This window comes from Erpetoichthys calabaricus, chromosome 1 (genome assembly GCF_900747795.2).
Source record: "Erpetoichthys calabaricus chromosome 1, fErpCal1.3, whole genome shotgun sequence".
In the NCBI taxonomy this organism is placed as follows: Eukaryota; Metazoa; Chordata; class Cladistia; order Polypteriformes; family Polypteridae; genus Erpetoichthys; species Erpetoichthys calabaricus.
In genome coordinates, this window is record NC_041394.2 from 302613179 (window position 1) to 302636304 (window position 23126).

Consider the following 23126-nt stretch of genomic DNA (forward strand, 5'->3'; position numbering starts at 1 on the left):
CACGTTGTCATTATGGGGTGTTGTGTGTAGAATACTGAGGAAAAAATGAATTTAATCCATTTTGGAATAAGGCAGTAACATAACAAAATGTGGAAAAAGTGATGCGCTGTGTATACTTTCCGGATGCACTGTAAGTGATAATCATAAGGTATTTTTGGTGTACATATGTATGTGTATATACTGTGTGTATACCATATATGAGAGGAGACCCAAAAATTCAAAGAATTGTTAAAAATAAAATTTTATTATGAAGCTTACAACATTTCCCTTTCAGTAACCTTTAAAATTCTCTCATTGTGCTGCAGTGCACCTGTCACAGAGCTTCTCTCATTCCTGGAAACATTTCCTGTACTCATCTTTTGTTACCACATCAAGACACTCTTATGTGTTTTCCTAGATTTCTCCCATGTTAGTAAATCCTCTTCCCTTCAGTCTCACTTTTAATTTGCGAACAACAAGAAGTGACACGGAGTAAGATCTGGAAAATACCAGGGGTGTAGCAATAAATACATTGTTTTTAGTCAAAAAACTCTTAAAACTGACAACACAGTATGTGCAGATGCAGTGTCAAAGTGCAAAATGCAGTTTTGGGTGTGCGATTTCTTAAGATTTTTTTCTAATGCTTTAGATGCATCAGTAGTTCAATTTAATATTGCTGATTAACAGTCCTTCCTCAGGTTAACAATTCTGAACACGTCCATTAATGTTAAAAAACACAATCATCATTGTCTCTTAAAAATCTGTCATGATGGCTTAGATTTCTACTTTTGACTCGTCTTTCCATAGAGAATTATTCCAAAAGACTTGGGGTTCATCCAGTTGTTTCTTTTCAAAGAGCATTGATGTTACATTTGGATCACAGAGATTTCTGCCGTGCTAATCTCCCACAAATCCAATTTTTACTTGGATTATTTCTAATTGTGGAATCCTGAACCTTAGCTGAGGCTACAGCAGCCTCTAAATTCTTTGGCTGTTCTTCTAGGATCCTCTATGGTTTCTTGAATGAGTCATCACTTTATTGTTGGGGTAGATCTAGTATGGGGCTTTCTTGAGAAGATTCACCATTGTTCCAGATATTGGAGTCTCGTAGCCTTAGAAATGGTCTTATAACCTGTTTCTGATAGGTAAGTTTTAACAAGTGCGAAGCGAGCAGGGGGGCACAACCCCCTAGTATATTAAATATCTTTCTTATTGTATCAGTTACATGAAATTGACTGGGCTCAGAGCCACAGTGCATAACAAGCACTTGCCAGTCGTATCTTCTTTGAGCTTTGCCAAACTTTGCTTCTTTCACTTCACTTCTGTAGGCAGTCTTCATTTGCATAAACCAGCACACCCCATTTCTCTTTGAGATCGCTGTCAGCAGTTTGACAAAATGGAGGAAGCATTGCATTAGAATACAAATTAAAAACACATGCCAGTTAATTTTTTTTTCTGCACGTCAACAAATTTCAATCATATCCTTCAAGGCATTTTTGAGATTTTGTTGTATTTAGCTTAACTGTTGTGTTTTTTAACTCTAAATTTTGACAGATTGAAATGCCCTTTCTTAGTGGATACCTACAGCCTGTTATGAACTTGAAGTTGCAAACCACAAAGAGAGCCTGTGGCGAGGGGCCGGGGGTGGTACCCAGCCGGGATGCCCAGGAGGACCGGAGGAGGGCTTACGCCTCCTCCAGACCACGAGAGTGGGACCACCTTGATGGCTTTGGGGACTAAGGGACCTGAGCTTGGAAGCTCAACCCTATAGGGGCCTGTGGTCACCGCCAGGGGGCGCACGAATGCCTGAAGGAGCCCTGGCCCTCAGCACTTCCGCCACACCCAGAAGTGCTGGGGGTAAGAAGACCAGGGACACCTGGAGTGCTTCCGGGTGTGCAGCCGGTACTTCTGCCACACTGGGGAGTGCCGGCGGAAGCTAATCGGGAGGCACCTGGAGCACATCCGGGTGTGTATAAAAGGGGCCGCCTCTCTCCATTCAATGGCTGGAGTCGGGAGGTCGAGAGACAAAGTCTTGGAGGAGAGGAGTAGAGGCAGACCTGAGAGAGAGAGGCACTATTGAGAAGGCCTGGACTTTGGGGGAGTTTTGAGGTTGTGTGTGTCACTATTGTAAATATTAGTATTGTAAATAAACGTGTTGTGGTGCTTTAAACATGTCTACCTGTCTGTGTCTGGACCAGCTTCCACAAGCCATAATGGCTAATGGGGAGATTTACCATTCAGCTCTGGCTAGATATAAGGGCAAGCTCATCTTTATAAAATAAAGGATTTATTTTCAGAAAAATGCTCTTTAACAAAAATGATGCCTAAAACAATAAGGCAACCCAATGCAAACAAAGTCCCAGTACACAAATTCAAAGAATGGTCAAAAACAAAGCAAACAAATCAAAAATCCAATGAATCACAAAAGCAAAGTACAAAAAATTACAGTAACTCACCAAAAACTCCAGGGAGCATTTAGATGGTCTGCTAAGAACCGTAGGAAACCCTCACCTTTATACAGGGAGATACACTCGAAAGATGCCCTGAATATTCTGCAATAACTCTCGCTAGGATGAAGCAATTTGAATGAAACAATGTGCAATGTGCTCCTCAGTATATGGAGCTTCAGTCAAGCTGGGAAGCCCCTGTAATGGAGTGATGAGGTAGGCGCCGGACAGCCGTCGCAACGTTTAATCTCCATTTGCAACCTGGGTGCATACCACCCGTACCCCTTTAGATTGTTTCATCCTAACGGGAGTTACAACAGAATATTCTGAGCCTCTTTAGAGTGAATCTCCCTGTAGGTATGAGGGCAGGTCCTGGTGGTGATGGGCACTTAGTTCTGCCTCTTGAAAACCACCCGCAAAATACAAAGCACATAACAAAGACTTAGAGAGAAAATCAAAAGCAAGGAACAATGCAAATAATTAACAAAAGTAACATTAACTTAAATGAATAACTTAAAAATTAACTTAAAGAACATGAAACAAGGATTTCAACCCCAGCCGGGCAAGGAACCCTGGCTGAAATGCAACACTGCCCTAGATGTACCATTACATTTTATATGTAGTGTATATATATTTATATTTTTACTGTATATCATGTTGTTTGTTTGCTTCTTTCTGTGTTTTAGCACATTTAAATTCAGCAGTATTATGTTAAACGTGTCTCACAAATACCTCCAGAAACAGATGCAGAAGTTGACTTTTATGTAAACAGACATGAGGCAAAAAGAAATACTGTGCATTTTCATGGAGCTGTCACTTGATTTGTGTGTATATTCCAATTTGTTATAGCAGAGACAGTTTTTGTGCACTTGAAAATATACAAATAATGATGGAAAAAGAAATTCTTTCTTTTTACTCCCTTCAGGTAGCAAGTTGTAGTGCAATACATTAACAGCCCTTTCAAAAGAAACAGTTAGTAGAATTCACAAAAACAAAAAATATTGCTGCATTGTTGGATTTTTTCTTGCTGTATACATTTGCAACACATTATATTGTGATAGAGGCAATATGATATAGTTGAATGAGATAGAGATGTGGTATGCAGCTGCCCAACTCATCCAGATCACTTTGTATGTGTATCTTGTCTTGAGCACAGGATATTTTTAGTATATAATGCTTTATTGTTGCCTGGGGGAAATATGCCACAAAGTCTTTTATATTTTACCATTATGAGCTCTTTCAGGTTGTTTTTGGTTTTTTTTAGCCCATTTTAAGCTACTAATGGTTGCTCTGCTGCAGTCATGTAAGGCCAACTAAATTACACCCACTCACATTTCAATTTTATTTGGCCTGCTGAGGTCAAACGAGCTCTCAAAACTTGAAGCTCACCTGAGGCAAAGATATGCATTTCCTAAGTGACAGTGGAAATAATTTTGGCCTTAGTGTGTTATAGCGGGTCCGCGGCTTCATAAAATATGGCCAGGTTTTTAAATCCATGAAGCCGTGTCAGTCTCCATGGGCGCAATTGCACGACCGCGGGGAGTTAATGAAGTAGTTGGGGCGAGCTGCACCTGCACGTGCGGGTGCGGTTGTTCTCAATTGCTTCATTGGCTTCCTGCGTCGTGTGATTAAGGCACTGCGCCCACGGAGACTTGTGTATATATACGGGCCGACACAAGGGGAAAAGGAGGAGGAAAAGTAAAAGGAAAGGAGAAATTAAAGATGGGGAATCGAGCGAGGAAAACTAAAGAAGAAATCAAGGATGGGGATCGATTAAGGAAAAGAAAAGGAAAAAGATCAAAGGAGAAAGGAGGTTAAAGAAAGTAAAAGGCAGTCTAAGCAGGAGGATCTAGCCACTTGGAAGGAGGAGACAGCACGAGCTGGAGCCCCGTGAAGGAGCATTAGCTGTGGCGTTCTAGGTGCTAGCCCACCGCACTGAACATTCAGATGGAGTGTGGTGAGCAAGGCAGGAGCACTCCCTAGGCTTCCGAGATGCAACCATGTGAGCGCAAAGAAAGAAGGGAGGAGAGCCGACCTCTGACAGTCTGACTGTGATGCCTGGAGGCAGCCAAGACGGAGGTCAGCCGAAAGGAGCTCGTAGCTGCTACACGAGCAATGGGTGAGCCAGGGAGAATGAGAGATGGAGGTGTGCTGAGATCGTGAGGAGAGAGACTGCATTTTAACTTCTTATTTTTAATGGATTTATTTATTGCTTTTTATCCCCATTTTTCACTGTTTTTATGGATTATTTATTGGAACTGTGGAGCACTGCACTTTTTGTTGGGACATAACTGTTTTTGTTTGCTGATTTTAAATAAAAGCACTCTGCACTTTTTGCACCATCCCTTGCTTCATTGTTGATGTCTTCACTGCCTAGCTCATCGGTGACATTGTGCTCTTTTATTTATTGTTTGTTCGGTGTCCTTGAGTGCTTAGAAAGGTGCCTTATATAAATAAAATATATCAATAATAATATTATTATTATTACTATTGTCAGTAATGAACTAAGATAGGCACAACACATCTCAGCTGTCATAGACAGATAGGTAGATTGATTTTGATTGATTTTTTTTTTTTTTAATTACCGACCAGTTGCACTCACGCCAATCATAATGAAGTGCTTCGAAAGGTTAGTCATGTCACACATAAAGACTAATCTCCCTGCCTCTCTTGACCCTCTTCAGTTTGCATACCGCTCAAACAGGTCAACTGAGGATGCCATATGCTCTGCCCTTCACCTCTCCCTGACACATCTGGATAAAAAAGACACATATGTCAGGATGCTATTCATAGACTTTAGCTCTGCCTTCAACACAATCATCCCACCAAAACTGATTGTAAAACTGAGCAGGCTGGGCCTGAACACCGCCCTCTGCAATTGGATCCTGGACTTCTTGACAGAGAGGCCCCAGTCAGTTCGGATGGGCTACAACACTTCCAGCATCATCACACTGAGCACTGAAGCACTGCAGGGCTGCGTGCTTAGTCCACTGCTGTTCACCCTGCTGACTCACAACTGCACAGCCACGCACAACACCAACCACATCATCAAGTTTGCGGATGATACAACGGTGCTGGGACTGATAAGCAGGGATGATGAAACAGCATACAGAGATGAGGTGGAACGGCTGTCCACATGGTGTGAAGACAACAATCTATCTCTCAACGTCGACAAGACAAAAGAGATCATTGTGGACTTCAGAAAATCACGTCCTGCCCACATCCCACTCAGCATCAACGGTTTAGATATGGAGACTGTTAGGAGTACCAAGTTCCTCTGTGTGCACATAACTGAGGAACCTAAGTGGACACATAACACCTCATCACTAATCAAGAAAACCCAGCAGAGACTACACTTCCTGAGGCGACTGAAGCGAGCAAGTCTTCCCCCTTCCATCCTCACCATATTCTCCAGAGGCACCATTGAGAGTGTTCTGACCAGCTGCATCACTGTCTGGTATGGCAACTGCAACATATCCGACCGCAAGTGCCTGCAAAGGATAGTGAAGACAGCAGAGAGCATTATTGGGGTGCCTCTCCCTTCATTACAGGACATATTTTACAAACGCAGTGTCCGCAAGGCCTGCAGCATTGTGCAGGACCCCTTACACCCCTCACATGGACTTTTCATACTTCTGCCATCCAAGAGAAGATACTGCAGCATCAAAGCCAGATCTGCCAGGCTGCAGGAGAGTTTTTACCCCCAAGCTGTTAGACTCCTTAACACCAGGCTGCCCCCTGGGACCTTGCACACGGCCTCAACCACCTCTAAAAACAGAATTTTTATACATGCGAGCCACTTTCCTGCAAAGACAAGTGTGCATGTAGAAAAAGAACTGAAAATCTCATACTGACCTTTAAGTATTTTGACACTGTTGTTATCCTTCTGCTGTGAAACATTCTGACCTGTCATTGTTTACACATGTCTTAAACAACTATTATTATACACTGATCATTTCTGTATTATCTATATTATTTATTATTTATTTATTATATTACATATCTTACACATCAATATTGCTGCTACTTCTTTGTCCTATCTTTGCACAATGTCTTGTCTTGTTTGTGTTTTAATTTTAAATTTTTAAATTTTAATTCTATTTTTAATTTATTATTTGCACGTCATGTTGTTACACTGTGGACCCTGAGCTTCGCAATTTTGTCTATCTGTATACTTGTATATGGTTGAGATGACAATAAAGTTCACTTTGACTTTGACTTTGAAATAACATTTCATACGTGCAAGTCAAGTTTTACAAACCTAGGTTTGAAACAATTCAACTCCTACCCATGAGAAAGAGAGCTAGGCCAACAGAGTAAAACTTTAATAGTAGGAAAAATAAATAAATAAATAGAATATAAAAAAGGGAAGAGAATCTGCTTCCTCAATTTAAACAATTATTCTAAAATGTTATTGATTAGGTCCTGCCCGGTTTTGAAAAAGTTTTGTACAGGTCCTCTAAGTGAGAATTTGTGTTTTTCTGATTTCAAATAGTATTTAATATCAGTTACCCACTCCCTTAAAAGAGGTGAGTTAGGATTCTTACATTTGAGCAAGATAGGTCTATGTACCAATAGTGAAGTAAAGGCAATTGCAGTTTGTTTGTCCTTCTTCACTTTAAGCCCATCTGGAAGTACACCAAACACAGCTGTTAGTGGATTAGGAGGAATTGTGACCCAAGGCTGCCTGAAAGGCATTGAAAGATTTTGGTTCAAAGTGATGTTAATTTGATGCCTTCAAAACATACGTCCCAATGAGGCTGAATCTTGATTGCAACGTTTGCAGATTGTATCTTGCCCTGGAAACATTTTGGACAATTTTAAACAAGACAGATGCGCTTGATATATAATTTTAAGTTGAATAATTGTATGCTTTGCACATATGGAGCTAGAGTGAATTCTGAAATGTTGAGTAAGAGATCCTTTTCCCACTTTACTCTAGGATCTTTGAAAGGGAGGGACTGTAAAAAGTTTTTATACATTACAGAAATTCCGTCTGAGTCCTCAAGACTGATCAATATTTTTCCTGAATAGAGGTTGGAGTGAGGTGAGGAAATTGGGCAGGTTTTGTTTAACACACTTTCTAATATGGAAGTAGTGAAAGAAATGTGTTGTTGGAAAGGTAAATTTGGAGTGTAATTGTTTGTAGGATGTGAAGACGTTGTCTATGTACAGATTTCTAAGTGATTTAATCCCAAATGTTTTCCAGACATTAAAAACTGCGTACGTTTGAGCCTGTGTATGTTCATTTATTTGTGTCCAGGTTTTTATAGCTTGTATATTTGCTGCTCAATAATAAAATTGAAAGTTGTTAGGTAGAGCCATGCCAACCTCTGCCTTAGGTCTTTGTAGGGTCGCCCTAATGGATGTTTTGAATTCCAAATAAATGAGGTTATGATTGAATCAAACTTCTTAAAAAATGATTTATTGATGTATATTGGAATGTTCTGAAATAGAAAAAGAAGCTTAGGAAGAATATTCATCTTGACAGTGTTAATTCTTCCAACTAAAGTGAGATAAAGGGTAGACCATCTATGCAAGTCTTACTTAATTTTTTCTTTGCAGACAGCAAAATTTTGTTGATAAAGACCTTTATGTTTACTTGTGATGTTTACCCCTAGGTATTTAAACTGATCTGCAGTGATGAAAGGGAAGGTGTCCAACCTAATATTGTGTGCTTGAGCGTTCACTAGAAAGAGCACACTTTTATTCAAATTAATTCTGAGACCAGAAATCATTTGAAATTCTATTAGTGCTGTTAGGACTGCAGGCGCAGTGTTTTGTGGATCTGATATATACAGTACCATATCATCTGCATATAGAGAAATTTTCTGTTCAAGCCCTTCTCTGATAATCCCCTTTATCTCATAAGCATTTCGACAGTGAACTGCCAGTGGCTCAGTGGCAATTGCAAAAAGCAGTGGTGATATTCCACTGCTTTTGCTACTGTGCTTGAGTAGATTTTGTAGGGAATTTTACTTTTTAAAGTGTTTTTAAATGCAAATACTTTTACTCTTTAAAAAGTATATTTATTTAGTAATAATGCTACATGTTACATTTTCAAAGCGGGTCATTACAAAGTACAGTTGTTTTCTTATGTTTAAAGTGCAAATATTTGAAGTACAATTAAAAAAAAAATTTGTTGGTCATGATAAAAGAGCAGGAAGTGTTTTAGTAAATGACGCAATGGTCATGCAGTTTTCTCTGGCTGTGTTAGTGGGTACATCTCAGCATATCACCATAGTAACGGCCTAATACATTGGCCAACAACTGAATGTGTGCTGCCAAAGACACTGCCGTAAATCTTGTGTGCTGTGACTGTATGCATTCTGCATGTGGAGAAACCTGTACATTGGAGGACATGGCGAAAAGCTGTTTTTAGTGTCAGCAGTCTTTATATACCCTTGACCAAATGTAGCAGAGTTATTCCATCTCAAAGACATAAAACAAAGTAGCTTTATTATGTGGAGTATACTGTGCTTTCCGAAAACTGTGGCATTATATGTATAAATGAACTTGATCTTAAACATATGAAAGCACATTAATGTTAGTTTATTTTGTTAAGCTTGCAAGATGTTTAAAATAATGTAGCATAAATTATAAAAATGTTAGTATTTGAAAGCTTCTGCAGTAAAATACTGATAGACAGAGGTGGATTTATAGTTATATTAACAAAAGATCTATCTGTTAGTTATAGTAGTGTTGATTGTGTAAAACAAGACAACATACTACCATTATTAAAATGGAAGGTTGTTCAATGCACTTACAGATAAAGAATCAAAAACTAATTATGCTCCTCACACTCACCAGCATTTATCAAGTTCAGCGATTCTAGCAATCAGTGAAGCGTGCACTGCAAAATAACTTTTGACAAAGTAGTAAAAAGTTTAAATACAAGGTGTCTGTATGATGGTAAGAAACAAGCACTGCATATTTATATTTTAGTTTATTTTTATGATTATGTCGTCAGTTATTAGGAATAACTTGTTAGCACGCTGTATAAAATAACCCTATTAAATAAATAAAATTAATTACATCTGTTAACACTTAAAAACTATTGCACATTTAAGGGTTACAAATGTTTTAAAAAAGATAAATACATATATATTTATATTTTAAGCAGTGTTTCAGCAGCCAGTATTATTTGTTTCAAAATAAAAAAAGTCTGTAGTAAAATTCTGAATGTTTGTAAAAAATATTGTATGAATTTGAAAATAGTGCCGTTCACATTTTTTTGATAAATCTCTGATTCACCTTGTTTAGGTTTCTCATTTTATATTTAAAAATAAACTATAACTTTAAATATTTCCATTTTTTAAGATGAATGTGTTTATAAATAAAAGAAAAATGTAATACATTTACTAAATGTAATGACTACTAAATCAAAATACTTGTCCCTAACTGAAATAGTTTAATCTAGTGATAATGATGATAGACTTTTAATTGTTTACTGCATTAATTTACTGAAGGTTTACAATCTGAAATTAAGAATTACTTCTGATGCAGTTACTGCTTATGATATAAATTTAATAGTTAAGTGACAGAATGTATGCCATAATAAGTTTATTCAAAAGTCAATATTTTTATTAGATTAGTGCAATTTTATCTAGGTTTTGATCCTTATTTGTGAGTGAAGCAAGGTGTTTTTATCATATCACTATTCTGTTTTATGCAAGTTGAAGGTGAGGGCTAAAAGCAGAAACATTTTAATGATTTTCTCGTAGCGGTGCTATAACCTAAATGTACTATATGTTGACATTACTTTCATTTTTTTTCAGCTTTCTGACCATGTAATTGATGACTATCAAATTAAATATAGACCACGAATTAATGAAATGGAAGCATTTAATATGGTAAGTTGTTATGTACTACAGTTACTAGTTTTGTCCAAAATAACAAGATAAGCTCTTCTGGTGTTATTGTCTAGTATTACACAGGAGAAAAGAAACTAAATGTGTCCTAAACAATGTATTTACCCAGCTAGAAATGGACATAATCCTGCTAATATTTAAATAAATAAAGTGTAACCCAGAATCCTAAAGATGTTGTCTTATATAGGATGCTCAGGTGTGATTTAATGTTGTGGGTGAACTTTGTAAAACTCTTTTAGTATTAAAAATTTGTCTATAATTCCTAATAGTTGCTATGTCATAAAAGAAGATATGCAGATTCTGTCTAACAGACAAAAGAGACTACTGAGGCAGATTTTCTGTTGTGCAGATGGCCAGTGATTGACACTTCATTAATGCAAAACAATTGCATTGTAAATAATGTACTGTATATCAGTAATTATCTTCTTTCAATTTAGAAAAGGTCATTTATTTTGAAAGTTAAAATACACATTTAGTGTCTAAGTTGTAGAGGGTAATGGTGCTGTTTTACTGTGCTTAGTTACTTTCTCAATTAACAGATGGGATGTCATATGTGCCGAGCTTCTTTATTCTCTCAATGTTTGTGTGAATTTTTTTTTGGCTACATCTGTATTTCAATGTGCCCTGCAATGGATTGCTCAATCACAGTCAGGATCAGTTTCTACTTTTTGCATATTGCTTTCAGCATTATTATAACACTGACCAGAAAATTAACAGTTAAAAAGGTTTACATTATTGCAGTAAAATATACCATTTTCTATTCAAATCAGGATTCTTTTAGGACTATACAAAAAATAAAATAAAGTGAGGTAAGTTAATTTGTTTTAGCCTACCTAGTACCTTCAGTTGTAATGCCTAGAGTGCCGTACACTGTGACACATAAAGTAATGAGTAATTGCTCATTCATTTTTCATTCTCACTTCTAAACAGGGTACCTATATGTCAGAGCACATCCCAACAAGTAAAAAATAACATTGAATACAATGCCAGTTCATTGCAGAGCACATTTCCTGACACTCAATCGGATAAGAGTTCAAAATTACATTGACCTGCACACCTTTGGGATATAAAATGAAGGGAAGGCTACTAGCTGACTAGCACAAAGAAACAAAGACAGTAAGATTTGTCTTCAGGAGAAGAACTGTGAGAATGCAGTGCTGTTCAGTATGCTACCTTGTTGCCCATGAGTGATGCTCAAAGTCTAATAGCTTTAACATTAGCCAACCATTAATAAAACAAATCGAACAGAGAGACCATAAAAAGGAAAGAAAAACAATTGTAAAATATGTGACCAGAAAAAAATCACTAAAAAATATCTAATTTTCCAAAAGCTTAACTGTATATACTACATAGAATTTTTTCTTGATTATTATCTGGGTGTCTTGAGGTTGGTTGCATTTTCCACTTGCTCGAAATGAATTAATTCTGATTTTCTGCTTGATTGAACATGACATTATTGACCCAAGGAGTAGGAAGAAGAGACAATCTGTGTAATGCAGTGTATTCATGGAGTATCCACGTAGTATATCTGGTTGGGCAAAATTCTGGTAAAAGTACATAATACCTACCTCATCTTATAAAGTCATGTGAGTCTGTACTTAGAATGAATATAAAGCCTGTTTCCACATTAGAGCCTAATAATGCTATTCCTGTACCCACTAGAGCAGTCCAAATTACTCTGGACATTTTTGGTAAGTAATGTAAGACCAGAGAGAGTTGTTATGATTAGATATTTAATAAATCAACCAATGAAACATCTGTGTCTTTTCTTTAAGCTGAAGTTGACCTTGGCTCCATGCATTGAGGGATTAATTCTCCTTGACCGTCTGTGCTATCTAAAGGAGCAGGTACTGTACCACCTTGATAAACTGAACAACATATGAAGAAAAAGTAAGCATAAGAAAATGCTTCCCTTGGGCTTTTTAACCCAGAATACTGTAAACTTAGCTCTATTCATCATTTAAATTGTAGCACATTGAAAACACAGTATGTTATAGATTTGAACCTTTTTACTCTAAATTACTCTAAATCAGATTCTATTTATACTTGCATGTCCATTTAACTACTTTTCTACATAATTTTGCAGCTCAATGACATTTTTTTTCTTGAAAGAAACAGTCTGTTTTTTATCATTTTCAATGTTTTTATCACCACATCTGTAATACTATTTACAGTTTAGATGTTATTTATTAATACTTGGCCCATGTGTATCGTATTTAAGAAAGCTCTAGATATAAATATTGAAAATTGTGAAGCAAATAAATGAAAGTGATCCCAGCTGTTATTAAAGATTAGTAATAAGGTATGACAATTTAGCATGTAAAACTAATTTGTAATCTTTATATACAGACTAAATCCACCTATGCATTTAATAAAAATTTCTTAATCTAGTTAATTGTTATGGGGTTCAAAAGTCAACCTTGGCAGTAGTCTGAGCATAGTGAAGGAACCCATCTTGGGTGACTTCCTTCCTGTTACACACCACACACAAATGCAGTCAAATAAATGTATATAAGGGCTGGTTATATATTAAGCAAATTCTCTTGACAGCCTATCTTTGGATTGTGGGTGATAATGTAGAGTCCTTTAAGATTGCTTGTAAATAAACAAGAAGAAAATGCATACTGAAGTCTGCTTCGATTCTAGACTTCAAACTGCTAATACAGTATCTAAATATATATCTCTCTATTATAAAAAAATCTTGTGACGAGACTTTTTTCCTGCGATAAGACGTGATCTTTTGAAGAGAGACAGAGAGACACTTTCACATCCCGCGAGACGTTCAAGTCACGTCATACTTACAACCTTTGGAAGCAAGTCCCATGATACACATGCAGAGCAGGTTAGAGATAATGGAAGTAGGAAAATTCAAAAGTCTCAAAAAAAGGAGAGTAAAGATCGCATTAGCGCAAATACAGTAAATGGAAAATTTCACTCAGTGAAATAAGAGATAGAATAGTGTTTGAGGATGTCTGGGGGAGAAGAGAGACAAGGCAGTGAGACAAAAAGACAGCTGCAGTACAGCCTTTTAAACATTCGAAGCGCCGTACAAAATGCAGATAGCGTGACAGCAGCAGCTGATCGAGCAAGAGGAGGTAAAAAAAAAATGTATTTGTTTCCCATTGTATCAACGTTTAAGAGGGGTTTTGGAGAAGCGGCCACATCTCCATGGGGTGCGTTCAGACCCCCTCTTCACAATGGCACATAGCGCTGGTGGGGGGTGGGGGAGCAGTAGGCGCGCAAAGTGCAGATCATGCAGCACAGCAGCAAGTCAGCGGCTGATTGAGCAAAGAGGAGGTTAAAAAAAAATGTTTTTGTTTCCCATTGTATCACCATGAAAGAGGGGTTTCAGAGGAGCGGCCGCGTCCCCTTGGGGTGCGTTCAGCCCCCCTCTTCACAACGGTGCAATGCGCTGGCAGGGAGAAAGGGGTTGGCGAGCAAAGAGAGCAGGGGGCAAAGTCCCTTAGTTCTATTAAAAGAAAAGTTTTTTAAGAAATCCACATAAGGGTACTTTAATTACAAATGCTAAAATTATAAAAGCTAACACGTTAAAATCTGTGACTAACTTATTGCTTTTGATGCCAAGTACAGAACTGTTTATTGCATCTTGTAGTTGGAATGAACAAAAACAGTGCAAGAGATAAATGAAAGGTGCCCGTTAATCTTGAAAGCTTTCCTACTCGATGATAAGAAATGCTTATATTATCAGATTTCTGACTAACAATGAGTTCATTGTTTTAGGAGGAAATGAACTGAGTTCTATTTTTTATTGAGGAAAATGAACAGCTACCATACTATTCACGGATAAGATGACTCTATAAATTTTAACCATAATACCATGAAAATACATCAACTGTACATAAGCCAAATAGTAAAATTTTAAAATAAAATTAGTTCTGGAAAATATAGAATTAATTTTTAAAGTAACGATTAACCTAACACTACTACAGAAGTATACTAGGGCGACAGAGAAGAAAAAAAATTAGGGACTCAGTGAAGAAAAAACTGGTATATTTCTTGATAAAATTGAAATTTCAACTTTAATCTCAAAATTTCAACTTTAACCTTGTAATTTACTTGGCCAATTAAATTAGCATCATTAAAGGCCAAATTTTTAAATTAATTTTGAAATTTAAAGTCAAAATGTCAAAATAAAATATCTCATGATCCATGCGTCTCTCCAGGGATGATTTCAAATGATTAAAGATGGGTTTGTGTCTGTAATACTTTCAGTTTAAATGGTTAAAAGGCTGATTTGCATGTGCATATGTAATATGCAATCCACGTTGTAGCCCTACTATCCTGAACTATGTTTACCAAAGGCATTTTAACACTAAGAACATTGTAAACTCCATCTTAAAATAAGTGTTTAGTTTAAGAGTGTTTCTCAGACTCCATCACAACTAAACTATCAGATTAAATGCATGGTTTTCTAAGCCCTCCCTGACCTAGTTATTAATCACTACATGCTTCTTAAAGAGGCTTGCTCTTATGCGACAGGAGTACATCAAATTCAGGATGAGGCAGCTCTTTGAACATTTAGAACACTAATATTTTTACATGATATCATTTTCATGATGAAATGCATTAAATCATGTATATTATATTTTAGAAATAAATTTAAATAATCTATACTATTAAAAATTAAGCATGTGGGTTCAACAGTGGCACAGTGTTAACACTGCTGGCTTTCAATAAGGTGGTCACGTCCTGGGCGTTCCCTGCCTGGAGTTTGCATGTTTTTCTTGTGGGTTTCTATAGGATGTTCTGGTTTCTTTACAAAGAGATGCAGGTGATTTGGTGATGCTAAACTGGTTCTACTGAATGTGTTTGTGTGTTCACCCTGCAATGGGCTGACACCCCATCCAGAGATCCTTCCTGCCTTGTGCCTGATGCCTGCTGGGATGGGTTTCAGCATCCCTGCAGCCCTATCCCCTGATAAGTGAATGGAAAGTGGATGGATGGAATAATTAAACATATATAGCTTAACATTTTTCAATGTTCCTTAAATTGTTTTACTTAGTTACTGAGTCATTTATTGTGTGGCAATTGGTTATGTGGAGAAGGAAAACGGAAGGACAGGAACTGGGAGTTGATACGGCTGCAATAAAGAAAGCCCATCCTGAATAACATCCATTGAATTCTGCGTTCGTGCCTCAGACCACCAGCTCATGAAATTAACGCACACATTATTTAAATTAAACCAGTGGAAAACAGATTCATACACCCAGCCTTTGAGGGCCTCATCACAAATGTCATGAAGGTTCTCCGAATTGACCATGCAGCTGATTTTGCAGTCACTAAAGTATTTTAAATCAGAAAATAGACCTGTTTTTTTCTTTAATGTGCCTCTAATTTTTTCTTCTCTGTGTCTCTATATGATTCCATATGAAATAAACTATGAAAATAAAGTTGAAATTTCAAGATTATAGTTGAACTTTTGACTTTAATCAAAATCAAATCTTCGCTGTGTCCCTTATTTTTTTTTTTTTTTTTGCTTTCTGGCAATTTTACAATTCTGTATAATACTTATTTTATTGAATTAAAAATAAATGTGTTACTTAAGAAACAAAAAAAAAAGATATATGTTACTGCATTACTTTTGCAAGCTTATAATTAAAAAATACTTAACAGAAGTATTTAACATTATGCACACTTGTTAACTCAGACTGTTTGGTTTCAGATAGTGAGAAAGAAGTTAAGCGCATGCATAGTGCTTCTTTTCTTATCAAGTGAAATGAACTGAATAAAAATTAATAGGTATCCATTTAGTCCTGCATGTGCTGAGGGGTAAATTTAATCGGCCCAGATTTTAATGTCACAGGGAGCCAATGATTAATGCAGCAGCAACTGAGTGTAAAGCATGAAGCAAATGTGGTATATTGTCCTTTGAAAGGCACAATCACACAGCCAAGCAGAAAAGAGTGCTGTGTGCAATCCAGCAAAAGAAACCTATAAATAAAGTGTCAGTTTAGTTTTAATCCTACAATTTACTATATATATTTTGAAACAGTGTGATCTGATACCATACTGTGAATCTTGGGGGGAGCTTGCATATGGGAATGGGAAAAAAGGGATGTTTATTGTTTATTTCACTGCATGTGGAGAACTAGACGTATTTATAAAACACAAGAAAACTGTCAAATTTTGGCTATGTTTGTGGTCATTTTCATGAAGATTTCTGTATGGACTTAGGATTCAATAACAAAATGCTGGCCAGTGAAAGGTGCATTTAGTTACTTCTTTTAAGTAATGGGTAATATGACTAAGCTACTTCAATGTTCCCAACACTATTGATACATGACAGACTTTACTACTGTAGCAACTCAGCTATGACTGTATGCTAAGATAAGATGGGAAGGTGACAGCGTGACCTGGCTATATAAATGAGTACTACAGGCAAGATGGGATGTGAGCTGCCAACACAAACCAAACAGGGAAGAGAGGAGGCTGCCCAGAGTGGGATGTAAGAGAATTTTATGAATTTTAAATAGCTGTGTGACAGTATGGTTGAGTATTGTTTTACCAAAAAATTACTGAGAGAAAGAGAGACAGAGAAACAGAAGGATAAGTAGTGTCTGCAGGATCAGAGAAAAGAACGAAAGTGACATCTTTAGAGAGTAGACAGGGAGAGAGACTCGGTTTCGTCATGTAATAATAGTCCTTCTAACAGAATGTAGCAACCAGCACAGCACAGTAAAGGCACTCCTTTTGGCCAGAACTGTAGTGAAGACTGTACATACTGTAGTTTGATGCACTATTTCTTTAGAATCAATTCCGTCCCACACCATCCTTGCTCCTTTCCCCATTTTGAAACTCCAACCCTAATAAACTGTTCTTTTCTTATTAATTGCATTCTGTGGATCATGTGTTTACCTTTGCTTCACTAGCAAAGTAGTGATTAGAATACTTTGTCATACTTTATAATACTTTTGAGTGTGATTGCAGAACCATTACTCAAACAAAACAAGGCAGTTTTGTCTCTATGTAAAGTATTCTTGCAGCCTTCCATGTTAGCTCCATAGTCATTTACGAATTGAGTCTCCCGCAATTTTGCAATGTTTTTAAACTTTTCTGATTACTGTGAACATTCCTTTACCCAATATATAATTTTTCATAGTTCATAGTTTCATGAAATTTTTCTTACCCCATGTAGTTTAAAATGATGCCAGAGAAAAATTTATAATCTCATGTTTTCATTTAGGATGAGAGAAAACAGTTTAGGTCAGTTGCAGTGTGCTGTCAGCATGGGATGATCCCGTGTTGATCCGGTCTTAGTACATATTTATGGTAACAAGACTAACTTTCAGGTTTAGCACTGTTACAGTGTGCCCCAGAGCTGAGGACTAGCAGACCAAGACTAAGACTAAGTGCAGTTGCAGTATACAGTGTTACAAAATAAATTCCACATGCAGGCAGTGTTTTTTTTTTTTTCAAGGGCTGGATCAAATATAGAGAAAACATACTTTCAGACAAATAACAATTTAGCCATGAAGGATCAACTGCAAGTGCAAAATTGTGTATCTCATGCTATGTCTCACTCTAGCACAAGCCCAGACTAAGACCCCCATAGGCCCCTGAATGACTTAAAGAACAGAGCTTCTTAACAAAGAATTGATCAGACTTTTAACATTACAGCCCGCTTTTTCTTTTATGCCTTTGCCATGCTGACACATGATTGTTTCATTGATTGTCAACTTGGTGACATCGACATGGACACTTGATTGTTTTGACAGTTTAAGGCACTTGTGATCATCATTTCTTAAAATGTTTATATTAAGTCAAGACAAGTCAGTTTTATTTATACAGCATATTTAAAACATGAGAAGTTGACCCAAAATGCTGTATAGTGAACTGGTCACCTGTTAAACATTGAATCTGAAAATGAAAATCAGTGACACGCATAATATGATAAAAAACAATGCTCAAGTATAACTGTCCATAAAATCCACTGTAGATATACCCATGGCTAAAGATGCCACCTCTCTGACTCTGAAAAGAAATACATTTTAGCAGAAAAATATACTTTAGCAGCACACCTTCCCCCATGATACTGCAATTCACCTTTCATTCCCTCATGGTCTTATAGAAATATTTTTTGGTTTTGGCAACGGTTCATGGTACTCTCAAATCAAATATATTATGTTCACTGGTAAACTAATAATAGTCATAGTCACTCTCAAGCCTTTATAATCCAATTTAAAGGAGCCGGGATCAAGAGATTCTAACAGTACTGAGTACAATGCAGGAATAGAGCTTGGTAAGGGTCATAGTCCATCACAGGGTCCACTAACACTCACACTGGGGCAGTTTAACCAGACGTGCATGGCTTTGAGGATATGGTAAGAAATTTGGAATAATCAAAAGAAAACTACAGAAACACAGGAGAACATGTAACTTCCATGCAACAGAATCCACGCGTTTTTGTACCATCCAGCTGACAGCAATGAACCTCCAACAGCATCCTAAAAGTACTGGTGTCATTGTACCACAATCAGTGAATTCACAGTGGAGCAGCTGATGACACCAAGAACACTGTTGATATTGAGGATGCTCATGTTGACACTGGCCCATAGACATTAAGATCCCTGATCCTCCTTCCTCTTAATGTGTTCAAACAACAAATGTAGCATTAGAATGGCACTTTATTTTATAAATATGTGGTGTGGGCACAATGTTTGGCATATACAGTACATCATAAAGTGCAGTAATATTGAATTCCATCTACATTTATTGCCACATATACTTGTTTAATTACTTTAATTATATTATAATATTTACAGCTCTTTTTAAGGAGAGAATAAATCAATTTTGCTTCTTTGGTAATGGACCTTGTTTTGACTTCTTCTTCTTCTTTCGGCTGCTCCCGTTAGGGGTTGCCACAGTGGATCATCTTCTTCCATATCTTTCTGTCCTCTGCATCTTTCTCTGTTACACCCATCACCTCCATGTCCTCTCTCACCACATCCATAAACCTTTGCTTAGGCCTTTTTCTTTTCCTCTTCCCTGGTGTTTTGTCTTGGTAGAGTAATATATATTGCTCTACTTTCCCCTATTGTATTATTAATATGTAGCCTTTGTCAGAATGCCTAATCTCACAGACTTACCACTGTTTATAAGGTATTATGGTATAGAACTTATCCCCACCTTCCCTTCTATATCTATAACCTCAGGCAATTAGACATAGTAAAAAGACAAGCAGGAGTTGAGTTACACATAAAATAATGTATTATTGATAATAATCATAAATAATAACAATATGCAAAGTACATTTGAATATTGGCAACCATACAACCTGATTAAATGGTGATGTGTAGTTTCAGGCGGCACACAGACTTGTAGTTATTTAAAAATGTCTCTAGTTAAGCATCATTCAGCTTTCTTCAGAACAGGCTGTATGCCTGTTCCAATATGGCTGCTAAACTGTGGTCTCCATTGTGTTGTCCTTTCATTTCATGGTGTGATGGTCTTCATCATTTGTTGGTTAGTAAGAGAGAGAATGTGGTTGAGCAAGTAGATTTATAGATTCTCTTTCCAACCCCTAGAGCCAATAGGACATCATGGTACTTAAAAGCTTCTAACCCAATTCCAAACAGCCATACTTCAGACCAATGGGGGAATACAACATCTTAAAACCTGTCACCCCCCCAAGACCATATGTTAAAGTAACCTGGCTTCCTTGCAGGGGTTGAAAGACTTTAGCAGAGAAACACCCGCCAAACTAGTTTAAAGCACACCCCCCAAATCCTGTCGTAAAATTCAAAGACACTCAGTCGTAAAGGGGGGGGGGCAAACACAAATGCCTCTCACCAAAATTACACTAAATTACATTGCTTTGCCTAAATTACAAATAAAGACATACAAAGTATTGTGGGAAACAGCCCGGACACAGACAGGTAGACACAATGGTTTCACCCAACACACGCTTATTCATCATGATATTTACAAGGAAAGTGGACAAACCCAGTGCCTCAGCACCAATCACCCCTCAAGTCCTAGGCCATAACACAATGCCTTAATAGTCTCTGGTCCGCCTCCACTCCTCTCCGCCAAGCTTCGTCCTTCTTCCTCCCGACTCTTGCCCCTGACTGGAGGGAGGCGGCCCCTTTTATTCACCCCGGAATGGCTCCAGCTGCATCCTGAGGGCTCGTAGCCACACCCCTGTGTGGCGGAAACTCCAGCAGTGAAACCGGAAGTCCACCAGGTGTCTCCAATTCTCTTCCCCCCATCACTTCCCAGTGTGGCGGAAGTACTGAGGTCCAACACTCCCAAGGCATTGGGGCGCCCCCTGGCGGTGACCACGGGCCCCTACAGGGATGAGCTTCCAAGCTCTGTACCCGTGGTCCCCACAGCAACCAGGGAGGACGCCCCCTCGTGTTCCGGAGGATCCACAAGCGCTCCTCCGGTCCTCCTGGGCATCCTGGCTGGGCATGAACACCCACCGGGCACCACAATATTTATCAAGTTATATGCAAAATCTCACATCACAACACCTGGCAACTCTATTCTTAGCATCCTTCTCCCAATATACCCAGCATCTCTCCTCTGCACATGTCCAAACCAATGCAATCTCGCCTCTCTGACTTTGTCTCCCAACCGTACAACTTGAGCTGACCCTCTAATATACTCATTTCTAATCCTATCCATCCTCGTCACACCCAATGCAAATCATAGCATCTTTAACTCTTCTACCTCCAGCTCTGTCTCCTACTTTCTGGTCAGCTTTCCGGACCTTGTTTTGACTACGATTGTAAAAAACTCTTGTTTAAAATAATATTAAAAGTGGCACAAAATACTATATGTTAACAAGTGTGCTTTATTTTTATTAATATACATGTAAATAACTGAAAAAAACCCAAAACTAATGACAAAGTAATCACAAAATTTGATGCATAATTGAAAAAAATTTGCAACAGAATCAAGCATTTTTGTTTGCGGATATCAGAAAAAGTGACACACAATCCAAGATGTGCTATAAAATTAATGAAACTAATCTTTGTTGAAAAGCTCAGGTCTGTCTCTCTTTCCAGTAATTCTGTGGAGGCCCTGGAATTCAATTAATTAGGGTTTCAAAACTAAAACTAAACCTAATTTGGTTTATGAACTAAATTTAAACAGACTATTTTTACTGAAAAAGCTAACATGCGTCTTTCTGCATGTAATTCTTCAGCATCTTTGAGAATTCCAAAGGGATTGTGCAAATTCAAATGCTTTATGAATATAGTGAATGAAAATGAACAATGATACAATTTTGCATACAGTTTACTGGCCTGATTACTTATAAAGTCAAAAGTGAAAACCAGATATTACAAAACTATCTAGGCTAAACTAACTTTACTCACACAAGAAATGCAACTGATATAAAATATTCATGTGGCTTAAGCTAACCATCACCATGTACCATTTTAATGCCTGCCAGAAAATACAAGACTATAAATGTCACCTGTACATCTTTTAACAGCATTTAGGAACTGCAGCTCCAGTATATATTTTAGGATTATTTGATAGCAATGCAAGTGATAGATCACTTTTTGACTTGTGACTTCACAGCCAGCTCAAAATGCTGCTGCACTGCCTACATTTTTCTCCATATTAGAAATTGCTACCAGCATGGAGGACTATTTAGTGCCAGTATGTCTATATGGCACAGTATAAAAGGCAGATTGGAAGACAACGGGATCTCTCCTCGGCAGAGCTAGGTGGGTTTGATCAATTAAAAGCATATATTACCACAAGGATCTTACATAGAAAACAAGATTAGAATACAGCATCAAGTATGTAATCCAAAAGTACTATGAACCACAAAGCATACAGGAAAAAAAGGTAACAGGAGGAGCTTTCAGGTTTAACTTAAAGATTTTAAACAGCAAAAATTTAAATTATATATGCAAAGTCAAGCATCCATACAGTTTATAAATACAAACAAAATACATCATAAAAGTGATAGCCAAAGTTCAACAAACTTCCAGTGGAGGTAAAGATCAAGCAAAGCTTTTTGCTCTCAGTCACATATCTAAAGTGACACCAACATCAGCAGCTAACACTAACACCAATGTCACATTAGTTAACTTCTGGTCACAGGGTATATCAGGTTTACTGACTGCAGTTGCTGATCTCGTCACTAGACCATGTCACTTTACATGATTGAAAATTACTGAGCATGTCAAATTTACCAACTGCATGCCAACCTTTTTGTGAAAGCCAATAGTGTTCTGCATGATGGAGTGAGTGCTTTATGAAGGTTTAACAGTTCAGCCACAATCTTGGCCCTTTTTTCTTTTTTTCTATTCTGTCATTGTACATAAAACTCAAAAGATCAGACAATCAATCTTCTGTTTTGTTTGTGAGGTTCAAAGCCCCTTTGTTCCTTATACCTCATCACTGTATTTTATGCATTGTACTTCTGGATGAGCATTCATTGTTTGTCAGCTCTGATGTCCACCCCTGCCTCAAAAGTCGAAATCAAAAAGATTTGATTTTTGTCAACGTACGCTGTAGACAAGTTGGACTGAGCTGAGGGGCATTTCACAGCTGGTTTCACAGTATTGCACCACCAACTTGCTAAGAATTGTGTAAATGAAGGCTATGACTGAAAATCATTGGAAACATCACATAATGTGACATGGCCTTTAGATGACAATTTATTGGCAGGGCTTTTTGCCATGCAAAGCCAAGGCTTGCCGCACCCCATTGTACTAAATATAAACTACAGGTAACCTTTTCACATTTGTCAGGGTAAGGAGCGAAAGATTCCCAGCAAATGTGCCCCTCTCAACAACTGTTGTGGGCTGTCTCATTAGGAGAAAGGAAATAGAGAAGTGAGCAAGCA

General features: G+C 37.5%; 1 protein-coding gene across 1 annotated transcript in view; it reads left to right on the forward strand.

Moving 5' to 3' along the window:
• mettl25 (methyltransferase like 25) overlaps positions 1–23126 on the forward strand; it is a 145820-nt gene that overhangs the window by 113841 nt on the left and 8853 nt on the right. The window contains exons 10-11 of the mRNA XM_028817207.2: positions 10205–10279; positions 12073–12144. Of these exons, the coding sequence (XP_028673040.1) occupies positions 10205–10279; positions 12073–12144 (147 nt within the window). The remainder of the gene's footprint in view (positions 1–10204; positions 10280–12072; positions 12145–23126) is intronic.